The sequence below is a fragment of the Corvus hawaiiensis genome, chromosome 26 (genome assembly GCF_020740725.1).
Source record: "Corvus hawaiiensis isolate bCorHaw1 chromosome 26, bCorHaw1.pri.cur, whole genome shotgun sequence".
NCBI classification, from domain to species: Eukaryota; Metazoa; Chordata; class Aves; order Passeriformes; family Corvidae; genus Corvus; species Corvus hawaiiensis.
Genome location: NC_063238.1, coordinates 1,107,626 through 1,134,241, shown reverse-complemented (window position 1 = coordinate 1,134,241; position 26,616 = coordinate 1,107,626). Strand labels below are relative to the sequence as shown.

The window sequence follows — 26,616 nt, the reverse complement described above, 5'->3', positions numbered from 1 at the left end:
GTATAGACAGCAGGTGGAGAGCCTAGAAATTTACAGCAGGACAGGGAAACGTTTTCAGGACAGAAAATCCAGAGCACTGTGCACTGAAGTGAGCTGCTGTCTATTTTCCTTGTAAAGAGATTTCAGTGTCCAGGTCTGTTGGCCTGACACTGTTCACTATCACCATAGGCACGAATGTTAAGCAAACACTTCTCCCTCCTCCCCACCACCCACAGAAGAAAGCCATACATTTTCTACATCCCTGAAAGTTTTTACTCCTTCTAGGTAGCAGAAGAACTGCCTGCTGACCATTTTACAATGAACCAGCATAACAGGAAATATATTTAAGAAACAAAAATGAGTTTTTCCTTCCCCAAGATATAAAACACTAGGTGCGTGTATACCCTCTCACAGGACATATCAGTAGAGTTGTTGGTTTTCTTCTAACATATATCTGCTTTGCAAATTTGGAATTTAATCCTTTTGTATTTAATTACATGAGTAATACAAAAATAAATGTGCAACTTGACGTATTTATGGCAAAAAAAGAAAAAGAGGCTGAATAGTCTGACAGTGCTTTTTTAAAGATCACACATAATGACAATGAGAGCTGAAAATCATATATTGTTCTTTCAGATTTACTATCACAGCAAAAAGTTTTAGATTAATTAATGCTGCAACATATATGAAAAATGACTAAGCCAATTAACCTCATTCATCTCTAAGTGGAAGAGTAGAGAGGAGAGTTTTTTAAGAACTTAACGTAGAATTGCCAAGTTTCTACTGACAATGATAATCAGTATAAAGGAATAAGTAAAGTGTACTAGAGTAGTACCATATTCCTGGCACAAGTTCAGACTTGGAAGAATACACAAATCAATACAGAATAAACTATGCTAGTGCCATTCCACTGCTTATGGCCAGGTGACTGCACATCATAAATTTACATCCCTTGCTCGTCTTAGCTGGCTGCAGCAGAGAGACCAGGAAAGACCATCTTTAGTAATGGCAAAGGAACCAACTGGCAGAAAGGTACTGAAAGAAATTGCAGAGCTGGCTGAAGCGAACAGCAGACTCTAAATTCAAGTACTGTGAAAACCAAACATTCCTTACACGCTGAGGCCCCATCAACAAATCTGTGTATGAAGTCAAACACCTTATTGGCTCCTACTATGTGTTAGGCACTCAGACAACTCTGAAAGTTTTTCCCTAATCAATATTAAAATGCAGCAGAAACACAACTTTTACATTAAATCAGAAGTTAAATGAAAATTCAAATACTTAAAAATCAATACAGAATGAACATTTTTTCATTTTACAATTGCCGAATTTACAATTTTTAGGCTAAGGAGTTTAGGATGAAAATATTTCAAGTATAAGGAACATTGAATTTTTTCCTTCTCAGTTTTTCAGAACTCATGACCGCATATAGCATCCTGCAATCTACCACACTGTCACATGTACCTGCATGTACCATGAATAAAAATCAGAATGAATCTGAATTTCTTTCCTATTTCTCTGCAATTCTCAGTTTCTTAGTAATCGACAAAATGAAAGATCATCTAGTTTGGAACCTCTTTAAAGGAATCTTTCTCTTACTATTCATTCTGCAGCAATTAAAAAGGGCTTTGACTTTTTCTATATTTAAAATATAACACATTGCCTTCGCTCCCTCCCATAGGTTTTCCACTCAAAATTTTATTCATGCACTGATCACAAAAACAAGAACATTTTAGAATTACAAAGAAATGCTATTATCAGGCATTTGAGCCCCTCCCATGCAATTGTCTCATATCACAAGACATAAAAAGAAAGCAATCCATTCACTGCTGTGAGAAACAGTATCTTAATAGAACAGATTTTCAAAACTGTGGTTTTTTGCATTTTGTTGCTGTTGCATGCAAATCATGCATGTTTGGACATTAATTTTCAAAAGTTTTCATCCCCTTGCTTCCTTGAAATCATTGCCAAATATACTCAAAGCAATTTCTTGACAGGAACTAAAGCACTTTAAATCTGTAAAAGGTAGCAAATTCAATTTCACTTTGCATACCATCTCTTTTGCAATTTTATCAAAATACAGCTATTATGAGCATGTTATGAGGCTACCAACAAAGAAGTGCATGGTTATGCTGTGCAAACAATCATGCAGATTGTATTCTGATCTGTTTCCTAGGAACACAGAATTCAGTAAAAATACGTCTCGTGGTTACTTCTGGTTCACCTTTACATGGACTTTGAAGTTCTCTTGTTCTGAACATTAGGTTCCACACTAGAAAAATATAATTAAAATAAAAGCACGTCTCCCTGTGCTCTGAGACAGCAACAAGTATTAAAACAATTTATCAAAGTAGAAAAATTTTACTATAATATTTGGAGAAGAGGCAAGTCCATCTCGTAGGAGACCCCCACCAGCCAACCAATTTTTCCTTATTTTCACTTCCTGCCCAAGTTGCCACTTGCAGGTCACTAGAGCACCTAGCAAGTAGACAGTCACCTTTGAGAACAAAAAGCTGCACGTACATCTGAACCAGGCAGCAATGGAAAACAGATGATTGATTTCCACAGTCTCTGGATAACCTATCTATCCTCTAAAAGCCTAACTATCATCGCTTGATCTACACCCAAAGTACGCTGTTATTAAGCAAGTCTGCAGCTGAGTTGCTGTATCAGTTACCATATCCATGCTCTGCAGACAAACTAGTGTCCAAACCCTGCTCTCCTTCCATACCAGTTCTTCATCAGCACAGTCTCTGTTACCACAGGCAACACCAACATGTCCTAACAGTGGTTTAAGTGCCAGACCATAAACCCAAGGGAGAAGTGCACCAAGCGTCATCCTGCACTTTCTCTATGTACACAGTGGCAGAGGCAACCCAGCTGTCAAGCTTCAGTCCTTAAGCAAAAATGAGACATAGCACTGGGCTGTTTCAGCAGATCACACTGTCTTTCTAAACGAAGGCTACTGGACTGGAGCAGGCCCACAGACTCCTTTGGGAAGATACGAAGTTAAGCCAGTCACTAACCCTTTTAATAGTCTTGACCTAACAATCAAAACCCATCTGCTGTATTTCCCACTCTGATACTGGAGATCAATTCAGTCAGCACTTTTAAGTTTTGTAAAGATTATATACCATTCATAGATCGTTTTCATAGAAATAGCAAAAATACAGAAAATATAAACACTGACCTTGTTTCTTTTAACCCTTCTTTCTGAATGACTTCCAGTATTTGTTTTGCAGTCATTGGTGAGTTGGGGTACTTTTCCAATGCCTAAAAAGAAATAATAAATGTGTAAGTGACAAGACACAGCTGTCCTGTGAATCTGAAAGGTTATGTGATCATGCAGTTTTTATGCAGTCATTTGTGAAAGGCAGGGAACAATAGTGTTGAGACTGGAGTCCTCTGTCTGTTGGAAGGCCAGGTACAAGCCAGGAAACTGCAGCAAGAAAAAGATATACTTGCTGCTTCTGTACATCGTCTGCCACATCTGCCTGGGAAAGCTCTTACCGGGTTACAAATAAAACAGTTGGAATACGCAACTGGTTTTATGACACAGCAACAGATTTTCTTTCAGGCATGAGGGGAAAAACATAAAACACAGAGCCAAAGAGGAAAAAAACCCAAAAAAAACCCACTAGCACTTTCTCTGATTTTTATTACTTGAGAATTCTTTGAGGTCATTTGACTATTCTACATTTAGCTTTGTCACGACCTCAGAAAAAAATTGGCTAAAACCTTCCATTTGTAGACCAGGAGCTACTGTAAGAATTGACACAGTGGGATTTCAATTTTAAAATGCTTTTTTATTCTAAAAACAATGAAAAATGAAGCAGTCAGAACAGTCACAGCACACAAGATGCTACATGACAGAGTGCAGTACATTTTTCCAGTTCAGCTCAGTTTTCCACTCCTTTGCCTTTTCCAATTGAGCCCAAAGTAACTCAGTCCTCTTTACAGATAGAACTATCTTGTAAGGATTTTTCTGATTTTCTACTTCCTTTTAGTCCCCATCAGTTTTATGCTGTTAAACAAACAGCCACTCTTTTGCTCATGTAAAATGCCAGACTGATAGCCCTGGAAAATGAAACCCTTCAATCAGAAGTAAAAGGTGCGGCACAGGCCACAGCAATCAAGCTTCCCAGAGCATCTTGCCAACATATCTCAGCCAGAACTTATATTCCTACCCCTGTAAATATGAAATCAGTTTGGTCTGATTCAAATGATCCTGAGCTTCTCCCTAGCAGTCACCAAATAATGGCAGCTGTGAAAGTAGCTACTACTATGTGGATACCTGCCCACTAGGAACTAGACACACCACCACATCATATCACACAAGTCAAACTGAAGGGTGCTGGCCAGGGCTGTAATTCAGCAGCTCACCTAAAGCCAAAGACAGCCTACTCACTACAGCTTGACCCGCTCAGCCCTTTTCTGCCATTTTACCATTCTGATTTCCTGCCTGTTCTCTTTCACAGCCAAAACGCAGCTTACCAAATCCTTCAATTCTTTGTTAGAGATGAGCTTTGCATCCTTTATCTTTCAGTTCCACAAAGGGAAACATATAGGTGAAAGCTGCACTAGCAAGGTCTGGGAGCTGAACTGAGCTTATCTCGTGTACATCAATAGGCAAGATTCAAAAGGGACCCATCAGGAAAGGAAAACTGAAAGGTGATTTGAAAGGAGAAAGAAGAGAGGGTTGGAAAGAGTAAAAGTACAGCAATGAGTAAGGACAGAAGAAACTGCACAGGGCTGGGAAAAGGGCCATTGCACACAAGGGAAGAGAAATGATATGATGTATTAGTGACAGAACAACAATGACACATTGGAAAAATGACAATGTGTATAAAGATTAAGAGTAGGATGAGAAAAGATTAATGGTGTGAAGAGACAAAAATGGAAACTTTAACCTTCAGAGAGAAGACAAAGTACAAGGTAAAATGAGAATACAACAAAATAAAGGGAAAAGAGGAGAACTAAACTGGGAACATTCCAGAGGGAAAACTGGAAAGGACAGGAGAGGGTACTACACTGTACTGGACACGGCTATGAAGGAAACTTTGTGCACTTGAAAGTGGGGTTACTCACTGTGGAGGATTCCCTGTTTCTCTTCCTGAGTACAGGCCCCTCAGCACACCTGGGCAGCTCCTCCCTGCAATTGAGAAAATTTGGGTAGCCCTGTCCCCTTCTCTACGACATCACATCCTACTCTATAAAGTCAGTAAAAGTGCCAAGTATTACCACGAGAGTTCGACAATAATGGGGAAGAAACAATAAAGCTATGCAAACATCAGAAGTCACCCTGTCCTGGACAATGGGAGAAGGGAGAGCAGTTTGTGCTGAGGAAGCTGCACTGAACTGGCTGTGGAAACAATGGCCAGACATACTGATATGGAAGATCATCTTCACCAAACAACAATGAAACCAACAAGTAGGATGCATAACACCACTACAGAAAGTTTAATGAAACCCACAGGGCAGATTTCAAATACCACAGTATGAAGTGAACACATTCAGGGTATAATGACAAATTGAAATGCAGACTATGTCAGACAGGCTGAAAGTGCTGGAGTAAACAATTGCCCATTGTGTGGATTTGCCTTACACTGGACGTGTAGCGTGGGCTGCAGTTCATATACCCCATGAATTTAGTTCTGTTCATCTAACCCTTTAAACCCTGTTATTTAAAGAACTGCTCATACCCTAACTGAAAAGCATTAATTCTCTGATTCAAACACTGCTGAAGTTGAAAATCCTGTTATTATGTACACGATTAAGTTTTCCTTATCATAACGAAGATTAATTAGCAGACAACCTTCATAAGGATGGGTTTTTTCTGTCGCTCCCACCATGCTGTCCATCCTCATCGTTGTTCCTCCCCCCCAGTTTTACCCTAATCATTTATCACAGTAAGAAAATAAAAATAATTACTTGTAAAAACCTTTCAATGATAATATAGTTTTCCTCCCTGAGTTATGGAAAATAGCATCAGAATATTATTTAAGATTCTGTGAACTAATGAATACACTGAACTGATAATTACACTAGTATCTCTTGCTTCTGTATCTCACCGCTAACACTGCTAAACGCCTCCAATTCCTTTTGCATTTCTATGACTTTTAAAAATAATATTAGAAATTCAAACTGAATAACTAACTGTGCCTTAAGGCAAACAACACACTGAAACGCAGAAGGCATAGTTAAGTCATAGGCTTCTTGGTCAGACACAGTAATGCACATCAGGGGAGGAAACCCTAATTTGTTTTAAATATCTTTCTTCTTCCTCCCACTCCATCCACCAACACTCGTATCATATATGGGCAGTGACTAATAATGCTGAAATTAAAGCACGCCAAAGTACTGTCATGAAGAAAATGACTGTTTCAATATATTTTGTTATGAAGGACAATGGCAGGAGAATGGTTTGCACTGACTGCAACCCCTATCAGGGCGGATCAAATATGCTCTACTTATTCCTGCCATTCAACCACAGCCTTAAAAAGGGACAGCTGCTAAATAACTGGGACAAATAACGTGATACCCATCAGGACAATCGGAAAGAGAACACAAGTAGTCTCTGCACAGAGCACATTCTTGGTGTTCATTCAAACCCTGTTTAACAGCTCAAAGAGAAGAAGGTTCAGATCCTACCAAGCACAGTGGAAATCAAACCTCCCAACAAACGGCAGCAGCCTGACAAATTGTTGTATTTGTGTCACCTACAGATAGCAACTCACAGCTTCAGAGATATTAAATACTCACACAGATGCCACAAACACATGTATTCCCAGTTTCATTGGAAAAGTCATGTCAGTAATATGGGACAAGAAGAAATACAAATTCCTTTTCTCACCAGGACATCTATCATCATCTCTATGTTGACAACTACTCAGAAAAAATCAGTTGCCACACCAGGCAAAAACACTTTCCAGTGAACTGTTAACAGGAAGACTCTAGTGCAGAGTCAAGACTCAGCTTTGCATAAGACAGAAATCCTGAATGTTCAGCTTGCCTACAAAATCGGAAGAGAACTTCTATGTAATTGATGGGATTATTAGTTTAATTTATACACACAGATGTTTTTGACTACCTGAATCAGATCTGCTCAATCATTTGCATTTCAGACACTGAAGGGAACACAGCAGAGGGACAAAGTGAAGAAAGGCAAACCAGAGAGTTGGCCCTCCTGCCCCCCATAAACATTCCTGCAGAAAGTGGGAAGCTTTGCCTGCAGCTATCAGTTATCACACTGACAGAAAATAATTCTTCTAAATGAGAACCAAGTGTGTTCTGACACTGCGTTGTAGTCCAAAAGCAGTGGGCAGATCAGCCTAGTGGGCTTGATGCTGCTGATTGTGTGACCAGACAGTCTGAAACCAGCCAGAGCTTCTTCCATTTCTGGATGCTGCTGGCAGGGATCTGAAGGTCAGGTAGCTGACAAAAATCAGGACCATTTTATCATAATAGGCTGAGCCACTAGTCACAAACTAAAGCAATTCTCCTTAGAACATTATTTTAAAAAACTGAGGAGGAGGAGAAAGAGGAACAGTACAGTTATTCCCAGTGCTCCTACTCATCAGCTAACATACAAGTCAGGCTGAACTACACAACAGAATCTTTACTGCCTAAAGACAGCAGGGTGAATAAAAGAACAAAAAAAAACAACCAAACAAACAAGCAAACAAAACCACCAAACAAAACCCCCCAAAAACTTTCTTTCTCCTAAGCAGAAAATATAAATTATTTTCTAGCCACCCATTACTAAACAAATGAATTGCAAGATGGAGTATCAAACAGGGTACAAGAAATAACAGTATCCTGGAAAAAATCCAGCATTGTCTTCTACAGCTGCTTATGTGAGGTTAACAGGAGGACTGACTTCTATTGTGGGAAATGCCCCACTCAAATCTTTTGTGTTCATTTTTGATTAACAGCTTTAGTCATTGGGGAATTATCAGCAGCTTGGTAAAAGTTCAAAGCCCTTTGTGTGAAGAAAGATGGGTAAATGGTTTGGAGAGGAGGGGAGGGTACACAGTGAGGGAAGAAAGGAACTGCACAGAGATGGACGAAGAGGCAAAAACTGCAAAGAAAGGGTACATGATACACAAAAAAGAGGGATGATAACGGTAAATGAACTATGACCTATTTTAACACAAGTTCTCATAGAGGTATTCACAGAACTCTTGATGATAGTGATCAAGAGAAAGGTAAAGAGTAGTTTCCAGGTACTAAAATATTAAAAGAATTTGAAACAGGAGTAATAATTCTCCTGGTAGGACTTTTGTCTTTGGGCAGTTGCAATTACAATAAGGAAATTATAAGATCTAAGTAAAAGAAGGTGTATTTCCTAAGATATGTGCTCTCAGTATGCTCCATATTATGAATTTGTCTTTGTAATTCACAGGACACTACAGATAAGCAAGAAAAGAAACAACAAGCAAGGAAAGGAACAAAGGCATCAAATGAATAACAAAGCAACACATAGAAAATACCATAACATGATGAAATATATTAAGTTTTACCATCTTGCTAGTCCACACTTTTTTTAGGTTCGGAGGTAATGCTACTGACCAATAGAGCTCAAATGGTCTAAAGCACACTCATAAAGTCATTTTCCCCAGCTCTCTTTCAGTGAAAAGCACTTTACTGTTCCTTTAGCGTGAACTATAGGGAACAACTGGGCAAGTGTTCCCTGCAAGAGCATTTCTGCTATAGAATTTGTTTGCGAGTTGGTCTGAAACCATCTAGCTTTGCTAACCTGCCAGATACATAAGGCATTATCATCATCTCCTAAAGTACTGAATGAAAGAAAAGGGCAAGAAAGAAACTGAACAGTTTCTTTGTTCACGTCATTGCTTTAACCGGATCATTTGAGGCTTGTTCTAAGACGCCTGAAACTTTTATTGTTCTCTCCAAAATTTATTTATAATGTCATATTTCAAATGGATATAAAGGCAGCTTTGGAAATTCCAGATAAACTGTACACTTGACATTTTGAATTCAAAAGAAATTGGATTACAGTTCAGTTAAAATTAAGATACAATTGGGCTATTCCTTTAAAAGGCACAAGCCTTAACAGCAGTGACATCCTGCCATTCCTAGTGGCCTCATACATCACAACAGAAAATGCAGGGTAAAGTTTTTAGCTCTAAACAACTGACATAATAACTTATTGATCTAGTCTAATATACTGAAAAAAATGGAAACCTTATATTTCTCTCTTTACTAATGCAATCAGCCTGTCCAAGCAACCAGGAACTTTCACTTAAAGGCTCAGTCAGGACAGATCATAAACACCTCTGTGACTGTAACAGGATAAACCTAGTGAGCACACAGAATCCTATCAGATTTCTAAGATCAAGATCAAAGATACCCCAGTGGGCATGGTGTCAAATTTGCTACCCCAGTATGGGTTCCACTGTTAGCAGCAGGATTACTAACAATGATTTCAGTTCAAGCCAACAGAGCACCCAGATTCCCAGAATGACTGCTCAGTTCTGACAGCAAAGTCCAGACTTCTGTTTTGCCATGCAAGCCACACCTTTCCTTGTTTTCTACAGCAGTACTCCATTGCCTCTCACTCTGCCCAGCCTTTCCCTACTCTCAAAGTGACACTCGTCTTCTGAGGTGTTGCAATACCCCTAAATCCCACCTTCCCACATCCCTACCAAAATACCTTTCATCCCTAGTCCTTACCACAGTACAGGCCTACAGGATACTCCTACGTCCTCTACCCCTTCAAACATGAGCACATTCATACAGATGCAGCTCATGCCATGGGTCTCCCAAAACCTGCACACAGGCACACAAGTGCTGTCCAGATAGTCAGCACTGGCACCTTGCTGGCAGCACACTGTAGCTGTTAGGTGCTGACAGGAAAAATTGTGATGCAAACCTCCTCTGGCTTGTGGACCATATTCTCTTGCCTACTTAGTTTAGAGTAGAAGTTTCACCAGTGCTGAACCAGCTGAAAAACTTGGGCCAAAGCTTTTAAAACTACAAATCATTATTTCAGAGAAGGGACAAGAAGCAAAAGAAAAGCTCTGGCATCCAAAACCATTACTGAAATCTGTATTCATTCAATAATCACACAGGCCACTTTCCTGAAATGCCTGTAATTGTGGCAGGGATAAAAATTCCCCTTTGGCACCTACTTGGTACAAAATGAAGAGACACCTTGCTTAGGTGACTGGAAGCAATGGAGCTGAATGGATACCAGTGCCCTGTCAGCTGCCTTTACATTACAGATAACAGAGGAAAGAACTACCATCAGTGTGAATACATTCATCACTACTAAAGGAACAAAACACCCCTAAAAACCTAAGAAACACCAAACCTCAAACACATTTTTTCCATATATGCTGTCCTCTCTATTGGAAGATGATGCTGATTTTTTTTTCTGAGGCACTGAAAGGTTTGCTGTATAACTTATGTTTCAGCATAGTAGGATAAATTAAAAAAAAATTATTAGAAAGAGCAAAACTCTACAGAAAAATCAACAGAGAGAATGAATATATGTTTGTTTCAGAAGCTTTCATCGCTTATTTTCCTCAGGCGAGCGTAATGTGTAAGGGTTACTTTTAATGCGAGAAATAAAATTCCTACTGGCTACTCTCCGAATGCACCAAATTTAACAGGAGGTGACAGTTGTGCTGATTTTCTTGCCATTGCTTTACTATCAGAGCTTATCTTGTTTGACAGTGTCCTAAAGATACAGACCTAAGACTTCTGGAAGGCGAAAAAGAAAACAGGAAAAAAGAAAACAGAAGAGAAAATAGAAAACAAAATATTTTAAACTATGCACTCTACATAAATATTCTTACATATTAGTTTTAACCATTTTAAGCACTTCATCCAGGTAAAACTGACCCACTAGAAAAAGAAGTTTAACAATGCAACTGACATTGATTCTATTGATGCACCATTAATATATTTATGTTTATAGAGTATGTTTAATGACAGCAAACATAAAACCATAAAAATTATCCTTCCATTTTAATTGTGTAGGATAGATGACAAGAAATTAGCTCATTAAATTTACAGCACATTTTGATGTTTTGGTGAACGACCAGGGTAAGTCACACTGATCCTCTTAACGTCAGAAGGGAAGTCCATAAACTTCAGAACTCATTAGTCTGGACTGTTCCTCATTCACGGGATGATACACCCTTCAAAATAATAAGCAAAAGGAGATGCAGAACATAACTAAGAATCTTTCTTAATAATTATATCCCAGAAGGAAAGACCACAATGTGTCTAATACACAAAACACAGAATTAAATTCCTGAGAGGTGTACAGCAAGTAAAAAAAACAGAACAGAAAGCCACTTTCAGTTCTTTAAGTTCCCTGAGTCCACCTGTTCAAGTACTGAGAGAAAATGGAAAACCAGAATTTCCACAAAATGGAAACGGAAAACCAAAATTTCCACAAAACTAAAAATTTTGATCCAAAACCAATGGCTTAGTTTTCGAGTTTTTGGGGGGAGGGAGAAGTGTTCTTTATTTTAAATAGGAGAGCTAGTCCTTCTTGTTGGAACAGACAATAGGAAAGAGCAGAGCTACGAGTTCTTGCACGTTATGTACCTTTTTTCCTTCCAAACCCTGCACAATTATTTCACATCAGGCTTTATTAGTCTGAATCATGACATCATTATGTACAGAGTACAGATCACTGGCACAATCCAGATCTACTGCCTAAATTGCTCTGAGAATAGATATGATAAGTCATGTTTTTGAACTAAAGAAATACAGCCTTCTCAAAGAATGTGTAAAGAGAGAATTCTTTTGTTAGCTGTCAGGGAGATTTTGCTATCTCTGTTAAATATATAATGGTTAGTGTCATAACGAAGATCAGCCATCGTGTTATGGCATTTATCTTCATGAGTGAAGAGAGGAAGGGCTACTGTGATTTATTCCGTCTCTCCTCATGAGATGATTAATGCCATAAGAGATTAGTCTTCAGTACTGACTTGTACACAGAATATAACACAGGGCTGGAGTGGGATGCTAAGCAGTTTTAATTGCCACAAGTTTGGAAGCCCACATTACTTACATATGGCACGGTTGACAATTAGTCATCTAAGATTTTCAAAAATAGGAGAATATTTTGCAGCTCACTACCTCATATCCATTTTGTGCCATTTATTTGTTCAGTCCTTCTTAGCAGTCTTTCCACATAGTCCCTTCCCCCATCTCATCACCTAAGTCCACCCACACTTGTCCTCTTAAACACATCATTTATTGTAAAACTGAAGTCCATACTAGTGGTTTATATCAATTTTTGGTAGCATCTGTTTAAAGGCTTAAAAAATACACTATTTAACAGCTATTACTAAGAAACATTTGTCACAACACAGGCAGATTAGAAAGAGTATATAATGGCTCTGTATCTAAGTTTGTATAAGCTTTCCTCAAGATATGAGAAAAGTTACGTGCTCATCTCTTCCCAGGGACCTTGTAAAATAATCTGACCAACCTAAACTGAAGGTAATAATTTTTCAAAAGCTTATAACTTCGGAGAAATGCACACAAAATGTTTTGTTAACATGCTGCCTGCTTCTTCTTATGGAAGCAAATACTTCAAATAATACTGTAGTAAAATAAAAAAAAAAAAACAAACCAATAAAACAACAAACCAAACAAAATAACCACCAGCATGATAAGCAAAAGTTCTGTTAAAAAGGGAAGAATTCTTTTTCCCCAAAACCGAACATGAATATTCTGCATTTTCTTAAATCTCCTTTTCTGAATACTGCTAAATCAAAAAATCCCTTGATATAAAAGGCTTTTTTGTTAAAACCAGCAATTCCTTACCATTGGTGTACATCAAACAGAACACTTTATTAAAAAGCTCTCATGATAAAGTGTTATCTTTATCTAGGCTCCTCAAATATTGACTTAAACATTTTTATCAGGCTGTTAATCACATCCACATTCAACATGAACAGCAACTGAGACCAGTCCTGACAGCCAGGTAACAGGGCAACATTATGGCAGGGAAAAAGTATTGTGAAAGCTAAGGACATTTCTTATTGATGGTAAGTGGATAGGAGAGAAAAATCAATGGGTCCTCATCAGTACAACTGTCTACCAGCTGGATGCTGATTTTCCTTAGAGATTAAAACCAATAGGAGCAATCACTTGGCAGAGGTGAACAAATTCAATAGTACCTCCAGTCTATAAAGAAGAAAAGTGAACAGTGAATTCAAGGCTGGAGTTCATGAAGAGACAAAATGCTGATTGTTAAACCAACAGTTTGCAATCAGATCTTGAAACAAAATACAGAACATGTCTTGCCCCATGGGGGTACGACCTGAAACTGTTCAGGATAATCTGCAACTGTTGTGAAGGTTCCAAACTCCTGACTCTGCCTAAAGGAATTATTTCAAGCTGCAAGACTGGCTGACCCCTCCAAGTCAAGCTGGACTGGACTGACCAGGTTACAGTACAGTGTGAAATGGCCATCAGCTACACACATCATGCAACTACCAAAAGCCAGGATCACAGCAAAGTAATTGGTCAACAGAGAGGAATCACAGAGGATTTTATAAGGGAATATAAATGCAGAGACTTCTCATAAAACTAGGCTTCCTGTTCAAGACAGGCTTCTTTTTTTAAGGGTCCCTAATATCATAGCATATTTCTTATCCTAAGACCCCTCACTACACACTGAACAGATCAAACTGTTATCTGTCAGGATGGTAACTGTAACCCAAGGAAAGCAAACAGAGAGTAAAACATGGCTGTTGTACAGTATATTCTATCATGCATTCTTTGCTTTTTCTATGAGAAACAACATAGGTACACATAAAGATCTGAGTCTTCCCAAAGTCACATCTCCTCAGCAAATGTAGCACTAAAAATTGTCAGCTCCTAAGAAATGCTACTGGCAAATAAATTCGATGTATATGGGATTTATGCACATAATTTTATATTTAGTGTTTTAGAAGTTGATAATAATACATTTTAGCTGTATGGAAAAATAATCTATTTTAGCTGTAGGGAAAAATTACAGTGCCTCAACTTGGGCTTCTGGTGTAACTACCAACCTCATACTGTACCTTTGAAACAATCAGAATCACAGAATCACTGACGTTGGAAAAGATCTCCAAGATCATCGAGTACAACCTTTGACTGAACACCACCTTGTCAACTAGACCACAGCACTAAGTGCGACGTCCAGGCATTTTTTGAACACTTCCAGGATGGTGACTCCATCACCTTCCTTGGCAGTCCGTTACATTACTTAAACATATTCCAGTAAAAATTTTCTTCCTGTTGTTCAACCTGAACCTCCCCTGGTGCAGTATGAGGCCATTTCCTCTTGTCCTGCTGCTGGTTTCCTGGGAGACCATCCCCCACCTGGCTGCACCCTCCTTTCAGGTGGTTGTAGAGAATTATAAGGTCTCCCCTGAGCCTCCTTTTCTCCAGGATAAACACGCCCAGCTCCCTCAACCACTCCTCATAAGACCTGTGGTCCAGACCCTTCTCCAGCTCTGTTGCCCTTTTCTGGACATGCCCCAATGCCTCAATGTCTTTCCTGTAGTGAGGGGCCCAGAACTGAACACAGGATTCGAGGTGTGGCCTCACCAGTGCCGAGTACAGAGGGACCATCGCTGCCCTCGTCCTGCTGGACAAAAGCTTTCTGATGCAGGCCAGGATGCCATTGGCCTTTTTGGCCACCTGGGCACACACCTGCTCATGTTCAGCCACTGTCAACCAGCGTCCTCAGGTCCTTTTCCATTGGGTCACTTTCCAGCCACTCTTCCCCAGCCTGTGGTGCTGCCTGGGGTTGTTGTGACCCTGGTGCAGGACCTGGCACGTGGCCTTGTTGAACCTCATATCACTGGCCTCAGCCCACTGATCCAGCCTGTCCAGATCCCTCTGCAGAGCCTTCCTGCCCTCCAGCAGATCAACACTCCCACCCAACTTGGTGTCATATGCAAACTCACTGAGGGTTGACTTGATCCCCTCATCCAAATTATTGATAAAGATATTTATCAATAATTGTCTCCAATAAATGTCTCCAATACTGGCCCCAAAACTGAGCCCAGGGGAACACCACTGGTGACCAGTCACCATTTGAATTTAACATCATTCACCACTGCTCTCTGGGCTCACCCATCCAACCAGTTTTTAACCCAGAGAAGAGTGCACCCATCAAAGCCATGAGCAGACAGGTTCTACACAAGAATGCTGTGGGAGCCAAGATCGACGGCTTTACTGAAATCTGGTAGACAACATCCACAGCCTTTCCCTCATCCACTAGATTGATCACCTGGTCATACAAAGAGATCAGCTGGGTCAAGCAGGACCTGACCTTCCTAAACCCGTTCTATTTGGGTGTGATCCCCTGGTTGTCCTGTATGTGCTATGAGATGGCACCTTCCCAGACACCAAGGTCTGGCTGACAGGCCTGTAGTTTCCCAGATCCTCCTTCCAACCCTTCCTGCAGGTGGGCATCACACTGGCCAACCTCCAGTTCTCTGGGTTCCCCCTGGCTCACCAGGACTGGTGATAAATGATGGAGCAGCCTGGCTCTTCCAGCGGCTCTCTCAGTACCCTGGTGTGGATCCCATTCGGCCCCACAGACTTTCGAGTGTCAAGGGGCACAGCAGGGCACTGACTGCTCCCTCCTGGGTTCCAGGGGGTCAGTGTGCTCCCTGTCCCTGTCTACCAACTCAGCAGGCCACCTGCCTTGAGGATATCAGGTCTTTCTGTTGAAGACTGAGGGAAAGAAGGCATCAAGTACCTCAGCCTTTTCCTCATCTTTGGTTACAATGCTCCCCTCCACATCCAATAAAGAATGGAGATTTTCCTTGGCCTTCTTTTTGTTTTTAATGTATTTATAAAACCACTTTGTATTATCTTTCACAACATGGCCACATTGAGCTGTAGCTGAGCTTTCACCAATCTAATTTTCTCTCTAGAAGACATGATGACATCCTTGTACCCTTCCTGAGTTGTCTGCCCCTTTTTCCCAGGGTCATAAACTCTTTTTTTTCTCCCCAGGTTCCAGTGAAAGCTCCCTATTCAGCCAGGCCAGTCTTCTTCCCTGATGGCTCATCTTTTAGCACATAGGGACAGCCTGCTCTTGTGCCTTTAAGATTTCCTTCTTAAAAGTATGTCCAGCTTTCTTGGACCCCTTTGTTTTTAAGTGCTGTTTCCCAAGACGATCTCTGAAGCACTGTCCCGAACAGGCTGAAGTCTGCCCTCCAGAAGTCCAAGGTAGTTTTGGTGAACTCTTCCTTACTATGCTGAGAACTGAAAACTCCATCAAATCGTGGTCGCTGTGCCCAAGATGCCCTCGGACCTAGAGTCTCCACTGGGAGATTCTAGGAGAATCTCTCCAAAGCAAGAATCTAGATTTTTTTTTTTTATTGTTGTTGCTCTAGTAATAATATGGGAAAGATAATTTGAAACCAATTCTGAAAAATTCTAACAGGAGATCTTATTACCAAATAAATGAGAAAATAATTCAGATGACAAACTGGGGTTTTTTCAGTTATTTCAAAGCCATTACTTACCATTTCAACAACACTCCTTTAGCCAAGATAGACCATAGCACAACTTGTTCTAAAAATAAACTGAATGTAACATCATGTAAACATAGTATTTCATTTCCAAGACAAAGGCCCTGTATTTTATAAAGGAGAGAAGACAGACTACTTTTTTTTAATCTTAGTGTTTCATTGAAATCCTTATATTCTTAAAGTCTGAGAAAAATTCAAATTTTAAAGATGAAGGTTGGGGACTTTAGCTGATGATATAATTAAGTAAAATGGTAGTAAAATTAATAAATAAACAAATTATTTATGACTTTATCACTGAATTGAGAAAGTGGGGTTTTTTCCTCATTTTTTCATTGTCAGTCAGATTTATTGTTTTACTCCCCTCAATATCTTTGCTATTTTATTTCTCATTGGTACAAGAACTTCTCCATTTTCTCCACTGCTCCCCAATGCAGTACAGTCATTTTTCTCCCCAGGATTACGTCAGTAGCACCCAGGCACACACTCGTCTCACCACGACATGCCAACAGACATAAACCCAGTTTCATTCTCTCCTAATCCCAGAAAATGTATTCAAGTACTCGAAGTAATAAGCTTCATAACTATTATCATGTATGTATGGAGCATTTCAAACCTCTTTTTTTTTTCAGAACATTAATTCTCAGAATGCTTTTCTCAGATCCCCTCCCTCTTCCTCCACACGCATATCTTTCTATAAAATTAACTTCAACATTTGACAACACTTGAACTAACACATGAAGCTTCTTGCCACAACAGTTCCAACAGTGCTGATAACAGCAAACAAGTGCAGTGTTTTTAAAATTTTCTTAAACCTTTTCTCCTCTTTGCAGGTCACGCAGAAGCATTTTCCAATCACCATGCATATATACCAGCCTCCCTTATCTAAGCTGCCACTTTTGTGGATCTGGCTCAAAATGAAGACAGGAGCATTATTTCACTCTATTTAACATTTCTTTAAATAGCTTGAAACATTTTCCTACAGCTCAGACCCTAATATAATGAACTAGCACAAGAAAATTACAGTAAGAAACTGAGTCTGTCCTCATCAAGGACAGTTAAAATTGACTAATACCGACAGACATATTATTTTCATGGGTTTTTTTTTTATTTAATGAAGTGTTATGGATTCTGAGAATTACAGAACCATAGAGTGGTTTGGGTTGGCAGGGACTTTAGAGATCATCTAGTTTCAGCGCCCCTGCCTTGGGCAGGGACACCTTTCACTAGACCACATTGTTCAAAGCCCCCTCCAACCTGGCATTGAACACTTCCAGGGACTGGGCATTCACAACTCCTCTGGGCAACCTTTTCTTGTATGATGACAAAGTTTTGATAATGTGTCAAACAGTCTATTTCCAAGCAAAGTAGCTAACCCTACGAATTGCTGGAGACAGAAATGTCCTGTTTTGCAAAATAACAATTATTTAATTAAGTATTAATCTACAAAAAAACCCAAAAACCAACAGGTTTCTGAAGAAAAAAATTATATTTTTGTTACTATTTTATTTATTTTTACTAAAGTATCTTAGTTTTTTTTGGTTGGTTGGTTTTTCTAAACAGATTAAAAGTCAGTAAGACAATGCTTTTCTGGTCTAACTTTCAAAATCCATTGAAAACATTTTTAATCAACTGTTTTGACTCTATTACTCCAAATTTTTTACAGTTCCCCATCTTCTATTTAATTTTTCACTGTGTAGTTCACAGACCACCTGAAAGACTACCTTTCTGGAGTCCATGAAACACAAAAGCTAAAATTGCTGCTCAAACACTGACTTTATTCTCAAGGCCTTTCACTCTGCTCACTCCCATAACTGTTACTCTCTTGCATTATACCCTGCATCCTTCAGTCAGTCATGCATCTGTTTGTTCACACTTCTCCCATATTTATACTCCCTTTTATTGGAGTATTGGAAAACTCCCCAGACAGCCATATGAGAGTTCTGAAGCCTCCTCCTCAAGTGCTGATGCTTCTGGGACGGGAGGCTAAATTAACAACCTACAGTGGTTGCAGTGAACATCAAACATTTACTGTGAAGGGCTGATCAATAGCACAGGTACTGAAAAGCTCCTGTGGAGGTACTTGGTAAATGCAACAGTTGCCACCGATACACATATCAAAAGCATGCAGTACCTTGCACAGACAGAGATAAAAATCTCCAAGTTTAACTTGTGAGGACAGAGCCCTCTACTTTCAAAGTGCTTCTACAAATCCAAACCAGAGCTGTTTTAACATCACAACCACTTCGTGGGGCTCACTGTCATTGGAACACTGTTATTACAAAGAGCAGGAAAGATCCTCCCTCATAAGACAACTGCAGCGTTCAAGATGGCTCAAAGCAGTAATTCCATTTTCTTTCAGTGTTTGCTCCTTGGGAGCCAATCCCCTGCTCTAAAAACCACAGATTTCACTAACAGACTTTTTCTAAAGACAAGGGACATCAGCCCAAGACAAAGTCATAGGGTTGGTTATCCCTGACATTCCACTCAGATGGGTAGCTCTCATTCCAAAAGCAACAGGGGAAGTTGGCACTGAATCAGCTGATCCCTGAACACTGACTGGAGGAACAGGATTTCAGCATGAAGAATCTGACTGCAAGATGAAACAACCACAGAACCGGGCCAGCCCAAGAACTGGAAGCAGCATCCATTTCTTGCTACTGATAATTGTCTACACAAAGGATGCTGAGGCTCATTATGGGCAGATCAAATGTCCCAGGAATCTAGCCTTTTTTCTGTGATTCTCCCAGTCAGTTTCACAGGCCTGTAACCCAATACTTGAAAATCTACATATATATTTATATATTTATATATATTTTATACATATATATAAAAGATTAGGACTGCAAGTCAGGAATTCGAGGGACCACATTAAAAGATTTAATCCTTATTCTTCCTTCCCACCAAGTATTGCCTACTGGGATATCTAGCAAAAAGCACTTTAGCTGCTGCCCAGGAGGGCACCTTCAGGAGCGCACACTTATGCAGCCATAGGTCATCCTGAAACCAGTAACAAAAAGGTATTAACATCTCTTTAATAGTACATCATTTGAAGATTTCTTCTACAGTGAATTCTGAGCTTATTCCACACCTAGATGATGAGCCTCACTACATTATTCTACTTTTTAATTTTTAAAACAGAAGATGTGTGCTTGCAAAATGTCTCAAAAATCTGCATTACGAATGAAACAAATTATGGAATAGATTAGAATGCATTAAGCACTACTACTCTACGTACAAACCTGCTGCAGCACTGCCGCATCAAACTCTCAAAAAAAAAAAAAAATCAAGAGACTAAGTCCAAAATACCTCAAAAAACCAGAGAATATGAATGAGAACCATTAACTGAATACAGAATTCTCAACCTGTACAACAAAATTGATCCTTTCTGTCTAGTCACTGTCAGAAAAAACATATCATGCATCTGAATTCTAAATCATACCCACTGGACAACTTTTCATAATAATTTTATTTTCTTAGTTCTCCCATTTTTTAAAGCAGAATGTAAATTTTCACTAAAAGAGCAGATTCTGGAAAAGGCCAGACAATTCATAGTTCCCATCAGTAATAAAAGTTACTAATTTTATTGATTTCACAAAACTAAAACTAACTTGGGTTGTATGACTTCTTTTCAAGTCTTAATAGACAAGGTGACCTTGAGGCCCTTTCCAAGTCCACCTTCTATGATTATCAAAGTAATCCTCTAATTAAGATGCTTTTCTCAATCTAAGCACCAAGGTCCAACAAGATTCTCATTGGTCTTACCTGTCCAGAATTTCTAAATGACAGAAATGCCAAATGAGATTAAAGAAGATAGTATGAAGAGAGAATGTCTGGTTTTGAGATAGCTGCCAGAATCTTGGTCCAGAAGAATGACAGCAGGCTATGGACAATAAGAATCTATTTTTTTCCCATTACCCCTGCTAGGTAATATTGGCAGGCAGGCATAGTGACATGGAATGTCACATGCTTCTCTGATACAGCAATGCCAGCAGGTGATGGATAACTGGGAATTTTGAGGCATAAAAAGAATTATAATTTCTCTAAAAATAGGTATCAATAGATATCCAGTTTAAATTTATGGGGCTGAAAAAGAAATAATCAAACCAGATGGTATCACTTAATGAAAAATGAAGTTAAATAATTTGGCGATACAACGATAGTGGTAAAGCCTCATCTTCTATAAAAAGAAGGTTCAAGTCACAAAAGCAGGAACAAATCATATGGGACATGAATTTGACTGTGATTTACTAAACTATAGACAATTCATAAGGCATCTCACCAAATACGTGAACCACTACATACAGTTAGGCAGGTTCTCCAGGCTGTTAAGAGTCAGCTGAAATGGAATAAAACTTGACCTTCAAATGTTTGATATATACTTCAGCTAAGGCTATCTTCCCTCTCTAGATGTCAAGCTACACAGGAAACTAACTAGGATAAAACAGTTACAAACCCTGACTAGAATGATTCATTAAATTCCTAATTCTGTCTATAAGATCTAAGCAAATTCACAAAAAAGAAAGAAAATAGCCTTGAGTTCTCCAAAGCAAATAACCTAGTAGGTCAGGATCTTGCCTCTCAAGGAACACTTCTGAAGTTGTAGAGGTTTAGGAAATGCTGTTATCTGTAAGTCAGACTATGCTCTATAGGATGCAACTGGCACCCACAGGATAATGAATGACCTTTAGAGCTCACCCTCCACAATCACTGAGGAGATTCTCATCACAGGCTTCTCTAGACCAAGCTATGTATACAGGAGGACAAGCTTCAAAACACAGCATGTAATATGTGCCTTCTAAATAAATTACATTCTGATGATCCAAAATCATGAACAATAATCTAGAATGTGACCCGGAATATCTTCTACACAGAACTGCAGCCCAATCCTCTAATGAGTCTGATGATTCCAGAGTAACAGACTGAACTGTGGTGCTGATCCTGGCAAATGCTGCCAGACAGAAACAAAACTCGATGCTCCACTACAAAGCAAATCTTCTGAGGTACAAGAGGGCGCATCGGTCATAACCTGCAATGCAAGAGCTGGATCCCGTTATGTTAAAAAACTCAAGGAAAAGGTCCTCCAATACTGAGGAAAGTCACATGCCAGGGTCCACAGATTTTGTCCTGCTGAGCTCAAGAAGTTAAAGAGAGCTGAACTCTTAAGTCAAAGGATAAAAACATCAGATCACCCAGAGATTCCTGTTCCAACATCAGAAACACCAGGGCTTGCTTGAACCAAAGTGAATGGAGTTCCTCTAAACCCGTTTAACACTAAGTGCCATCCCTAACCACAATCAGTGCACTGACATCAGAGAAGCTCCAGGAAGACAGCATGTGCTGCCAGATGGCTTATCTGTCTCCCGACACTCCTGATGTCTGTGCTAAAGCCCTATCACCATTCAGAAAGTTGTAGGTCATCCTTTCAAACCAAGATTAGCTGCAGGAAATAAGTAGGCACTTCACTACCATTTTACATTCCCAGGAACTACATATCCCAAGACAGGAACTCCAGCAACAGAAAACTATCTGGCAGGACTTCTCAAAAAGAGAGCAGCAGTACATCAGTAAGCTGGGGTTCTTCAGGGAGGGTAATTGTCATTCAAAGTTGGTAAGTGATTAAATGGACCACTTATGACCAATCTGTTACACTTGAGCAGCACAAGAATTTGCTACCTGAACTCACAGGATGAGCAAATGGGCTGTACCAGGATGTGCTGCTTATTGTTCTGCCTTTGCATTGGAAGCTGACCCAGAGTGAAGGCTAAGATGTTTGGTTTCTTCAGTCTGCACGTTCCTCAGAAGGAGGATTTGCTCAAATTCATCTAGAACCCATGGAACCATAATGAAATAATTTCCACTAATCACATCTTCTCCCAGGTCTTGATAGCACAAAAGGAGGCCTCTATTTAGTGACTGCTATTTACAGGGAATACCAAGACCATCAGCATCACACCCAGCAAAACAGAAAACACTTGGAAGCTTACAACATTTAAAAAAAAAACCAAAACAACAATAACAACAACAAAAAAACCCCAAACCACACCAAAAGAAAAACAATTACTTCAAAGCCAAGAGGTCAAGTTTAGCACATGATTCTCCACATGACTCTAATTTGCTGATCACAGTATAAAGAACAAAAGAAGCTCCAGCAGGAAGTTCAGTAAGTTTGGCTTTTCAACTTGAGAACAGCATGCTACCTGGTCCAGACTATGATGCTGCAAAGGCATGGTTTGGATCCAGGGAATTGGTGAAACGGGCTATCAAATCCAAAGCTACCTAGCTGTGAAGGGTGGTAGGGTCTTGAGTGTGGTTAGTGGAAACTATTTCACTGTGGTTGCACATGCAACTGACCAAATCTACTCTTGGAAGAAGAAAAAAACAGATCAGTTATTTCAACAGAAAATCCAGTGTAACAGGAAAATATTGGCTCTTCTACAGACAAGGGTAAGACAGAAGACATTGGAAACATTCACTGTAACAGGCAACACTAAATCATACCTTAAGGCACGGAGAACACCTGCACACTACCAAGGAATGCTCATAGTTAGGTTCTTGTTAGGGTTTTCTCCCATGTTACCCTGCTTTGACAGAAGTAATGTGACATTACTGAGAACAGGTCCCACTCCTGGGTAAGGTTGCTGCCTACCTAAAGGTCTGCGATGCCAAGGGTTAAAGGGCTGTCTCAAGATAAAGAGTTGGAATCTCATTTCTCTCTATCTACCCTAGAAAAATACAAGAGGTGAGCTGAAATAGATGACATTGTAGAACACCTTTTAAAATAAAAATACTAAAGCTACACTTATTAATTCACACTAACAAAATAAAATATTGACAACTAAAACCAGACAAAAAAAAAAAAGTGCAGGTTCAACCTTGTCTAACAACTGCAAAAATTACTTTGAATAAAACAAACTGGCGGAAACCCTAGAGCCTACCAAACTAAAATATAGCTCTTCAAAGCAGCATTGATTGTGGATCAAAGGGAAAGGCCATCAAAACTTCCCAAGCTACAATGTTGCTGCATGTCTGAAAAAGAATTAACTCAGAACAAATATGGAAATAATAGCAGGTCTCTGTGAAGCCAACTACAAAGAAATCCTTAATACCATAAAACAAAGTTATGTCAACTTTCCCATTTTTAAAGATATACAAAGCTCCTTTAGCACAGTGCTTTAAAACATTATTTAGAGTAACAAAATCAAAGACAACATAAAAGTCAAAGGGATTATCATCAGTGGTCTAGCTATGGCAGAAGTTACTCTTCTACTTTTTTGTTTCATTTGTGGTCTTCAAATATGAAGATGCAATACAAAAATACTTCCATACTTCAACATGATCTGCTTCAACTACACTATCTCAGCATACCAGATGAAGCAACAATCAGTTTTTGGACAGCCAGCCACATTAAACAGTACCATGCAAGCTAACAGTTCCAATGGTTGGTTTTCATGGTTTTTTCCATCATCAGTTTCCCTAATTAATTAGCATAATTTTCTTAAAGTTTACAAGAGGAAGCAAACAGCTCCTAGTTAAGAGCTGGATGCTGTCAGGTGACTACTGCAAGAAACACAAGAATTAAGACCTGAATATTACTCACCCAATATGCACATGTCACCTGAACCACAAGGACTCTCCATACAACTGTAAAGCAGTAAGTCTTCAGTAACACAAGAAAACCTTTCTTTCAGAACAAAATTTGGAGAAGAAAGAGCAAAAATACTAAAGAGGTGATCCAGCACACAAATAACCAAACAAGGACTACTGTTCTCCTTCTTGGGATTTTCTTCCGCTTTATTGTCAGCTTGTGACAGAGACTTAACTGAGCTGCATTTCAAAATACCACTTCCAGGAAAGAGGACAGGGCAATAATAAGGGCAAGCTATTAATAAAAAAAAAAAATCTTTTCAAAATGTTACCATGAACTATCACCCTTCATAGGCAGACGGTCTATGCTTCTGAGCCCTGCATTCCCAAAGTGACTAGTTTCCACTCATTCTGTCCAGGCCTTTGGTTCAAAGTTCTACAAATAACAAAGGATCATGTCTAGAAGTCAAATGATAAAAGTTGGATCACTGCAGCATACTTAAAACTGTCATCAGGTCTTATGTGGCACAGTATCCTTGGGCATATTTTGTTCTCAGTATTTCTCATTTCAATAGTTTTTATGCAGAATTTTATGACATTAAATTTTTAAGAGGCAGAATTCACCATTTCAGGACTTCTAGCAATAGCTTGAGAGTCCTTGTGAAACTGAACGGATAGAAGATGTTTCATCTGAAAGGAATCACTACAAATTGCTCTAACTACTCAAGTGTTTAACCTTTCTATACAATTTTAATGAGTCCATGTATGATCAGAAAACAACAATACGGCTACATCAAATGAGGATCAACTAAAAGACAGAGGAAAGACAGGATGTTTCTCCTCCTGCCTTGAAAGCTTTTCTTTTGTTCTCATTCTTTTAAGTGTTCCATCTTAGTCTACGAGACACAAAAAGCAGAAAACTGGCATGGAGATAATGCCCAGGTCATACAATAAGCACTGCTGTAGTCTCCTGCAAAGTACAAAGTGAGTTGACATATCAGGTCTACATCAAAGATATGCCCTTTGGCAGGTTGTAAAGACAAGTTGCAATTTTGTCCATAAAAATGTGTGTTCTACAAAATGGGCTCTGTAACATGAACTGTTAGTGGTATGCCACCATTCCATTGATCCTGCACATGCGTTCATTTCTCAGGAATGCTTGTAAGCTGGGCTGTGTCTTGCCCTAAGATAAGCAGACTTGCATGAGGAAAAAAGCAGCATGTCACAGACAGAAAGATTCGACTCTCTGCAGGAGACTTCATCCATAAAATGCAAGTTCTGATACAGGACATGCCAGTGGCTCCTGCTTTATTGCCTGTATCACATATTTACAGCAAGAGATTAATATAATGGGAGTCCTTTCCTGCTTATATTTTAGAAATTAAGGGAACAGCTTGAAAAAACACTGCATTGCGGGAACTTAAGTTTTCAAAGACCCCTTAATCAAATACTGAAAATGGGTAAACACAACACTGACAGTCAGTTTGAAGCCTCACCACTTACACATTACAATGTGTTTTAAGACTGCCATGTAATACATTTTTCTGAAGTACTTCTGCTTTTTTCATTGTGAATATGGGAAATGGAGAGCTGTGAAACAATTTCAGGCTCAAGTCCAGTTTTTGTGCTCCTTTTTATCCAGAATTATTATAGAGTACAGCACATTAGGAGTTTCAATACAGATTGAATACAGAGACATGACCGTATCAATTTCTGTCGTAATTTCTGTGAGAGAAGTAGTAACAGAGAATGAGTGAGGCAAAAGTGTAGCCACAGAAGGAAGATGATTTTACGACTGCGAAACAGAACTACTACACAGACACTGTTGGTATCATAACTACCTCTCCCACAGATTTCCTGAACAGCTTTGAGTAAGGTACTTAATCTTTCCATGTCTCAACTCTGCATGGGTAAAGCAGAGGTCAAGATACTTAACCTCATAGGCATGTTGCAAGTATAGAAACATTTGCATTTGGGAAGCTACTGGGTGCTGCTAATAATAGCTGTGTACGCACAATTGAAACATAAAATAAAAATCTGCTCCAGCACTGTTTGAAAGGTGTACAAAAAATTAAGTGAGGCACCTCACTACAAACAAAGAAAACATAATTAAAATTCTGCAGCTCTAGTGAGTGAACTTAAAATAGTTGGGAAACTGGCATGCAAGTACATCATTTAAAGTGTGCATTGTAATATATGGACATGAACAACAGACTGGAACAGTAATACCAGCAAAATTATCAGTATCATTTCATACTTTTAGGACTTCACTTTGAAAGCCTAATATTGTTGCAATGTAAGGGCTTTTATAAAAAATCTACAATGTAAATATCCATACAGTTGCTCTATGTATTAATTCACCCTCTTTTTCCTAAAAATAATTCAGCAGTATACAATTTAACAACATATTGATCTAGGTAAGTCATGAGTCATTTTTTGTGCGTAGGTATCAATCACTTCATTGTTTACTTGTCTGTGGAAAAAATTGATTTAATCAAACCTTGCAGTAATACATTATCGA

The 26,616-nt window shown here is 39.2% G+C and overlaps 1 protein-coding gene across 3 annotated transcripts in view; it reads right to left on the bottom strand.

The window, feature by feature from the left end:
* ASXL3 (ASXL transcriptional regulator 3) overlaps positions 1 to 26,616 on the bottom strand; it is a 127,886-nt gene that overhangs the window by 97,975 nt on the left and 3,295 nt on the right. For 2 of the 3 annotated variants that reach the window (XM_048286264.1, XM_048286262.1), the window contains exons 2-3: positions 3,170 to 3,252; positions 2,826 to 2,828 (exon numbers count right to left, since the gene is read on the bottom strand). In XM_048286264.1, coding sequence (XP_048142221.1) covers positions 2,826 to 2,828; positions 3,170 to 3,225 — 59 coding nt within the window. In that variant the 5' untranslated portion in view covers positions 3,226 to 3,252. Of the gene's footprint in view, positions 1 to 2,825; positions 2,829 to 3,169; positions 3,253 to 5,067; positions 5,132 to 26,616 lie in introns of all 3 variants that reach the window. The other variant, XM_048286263.1, reaches the window with a different exon arrangement.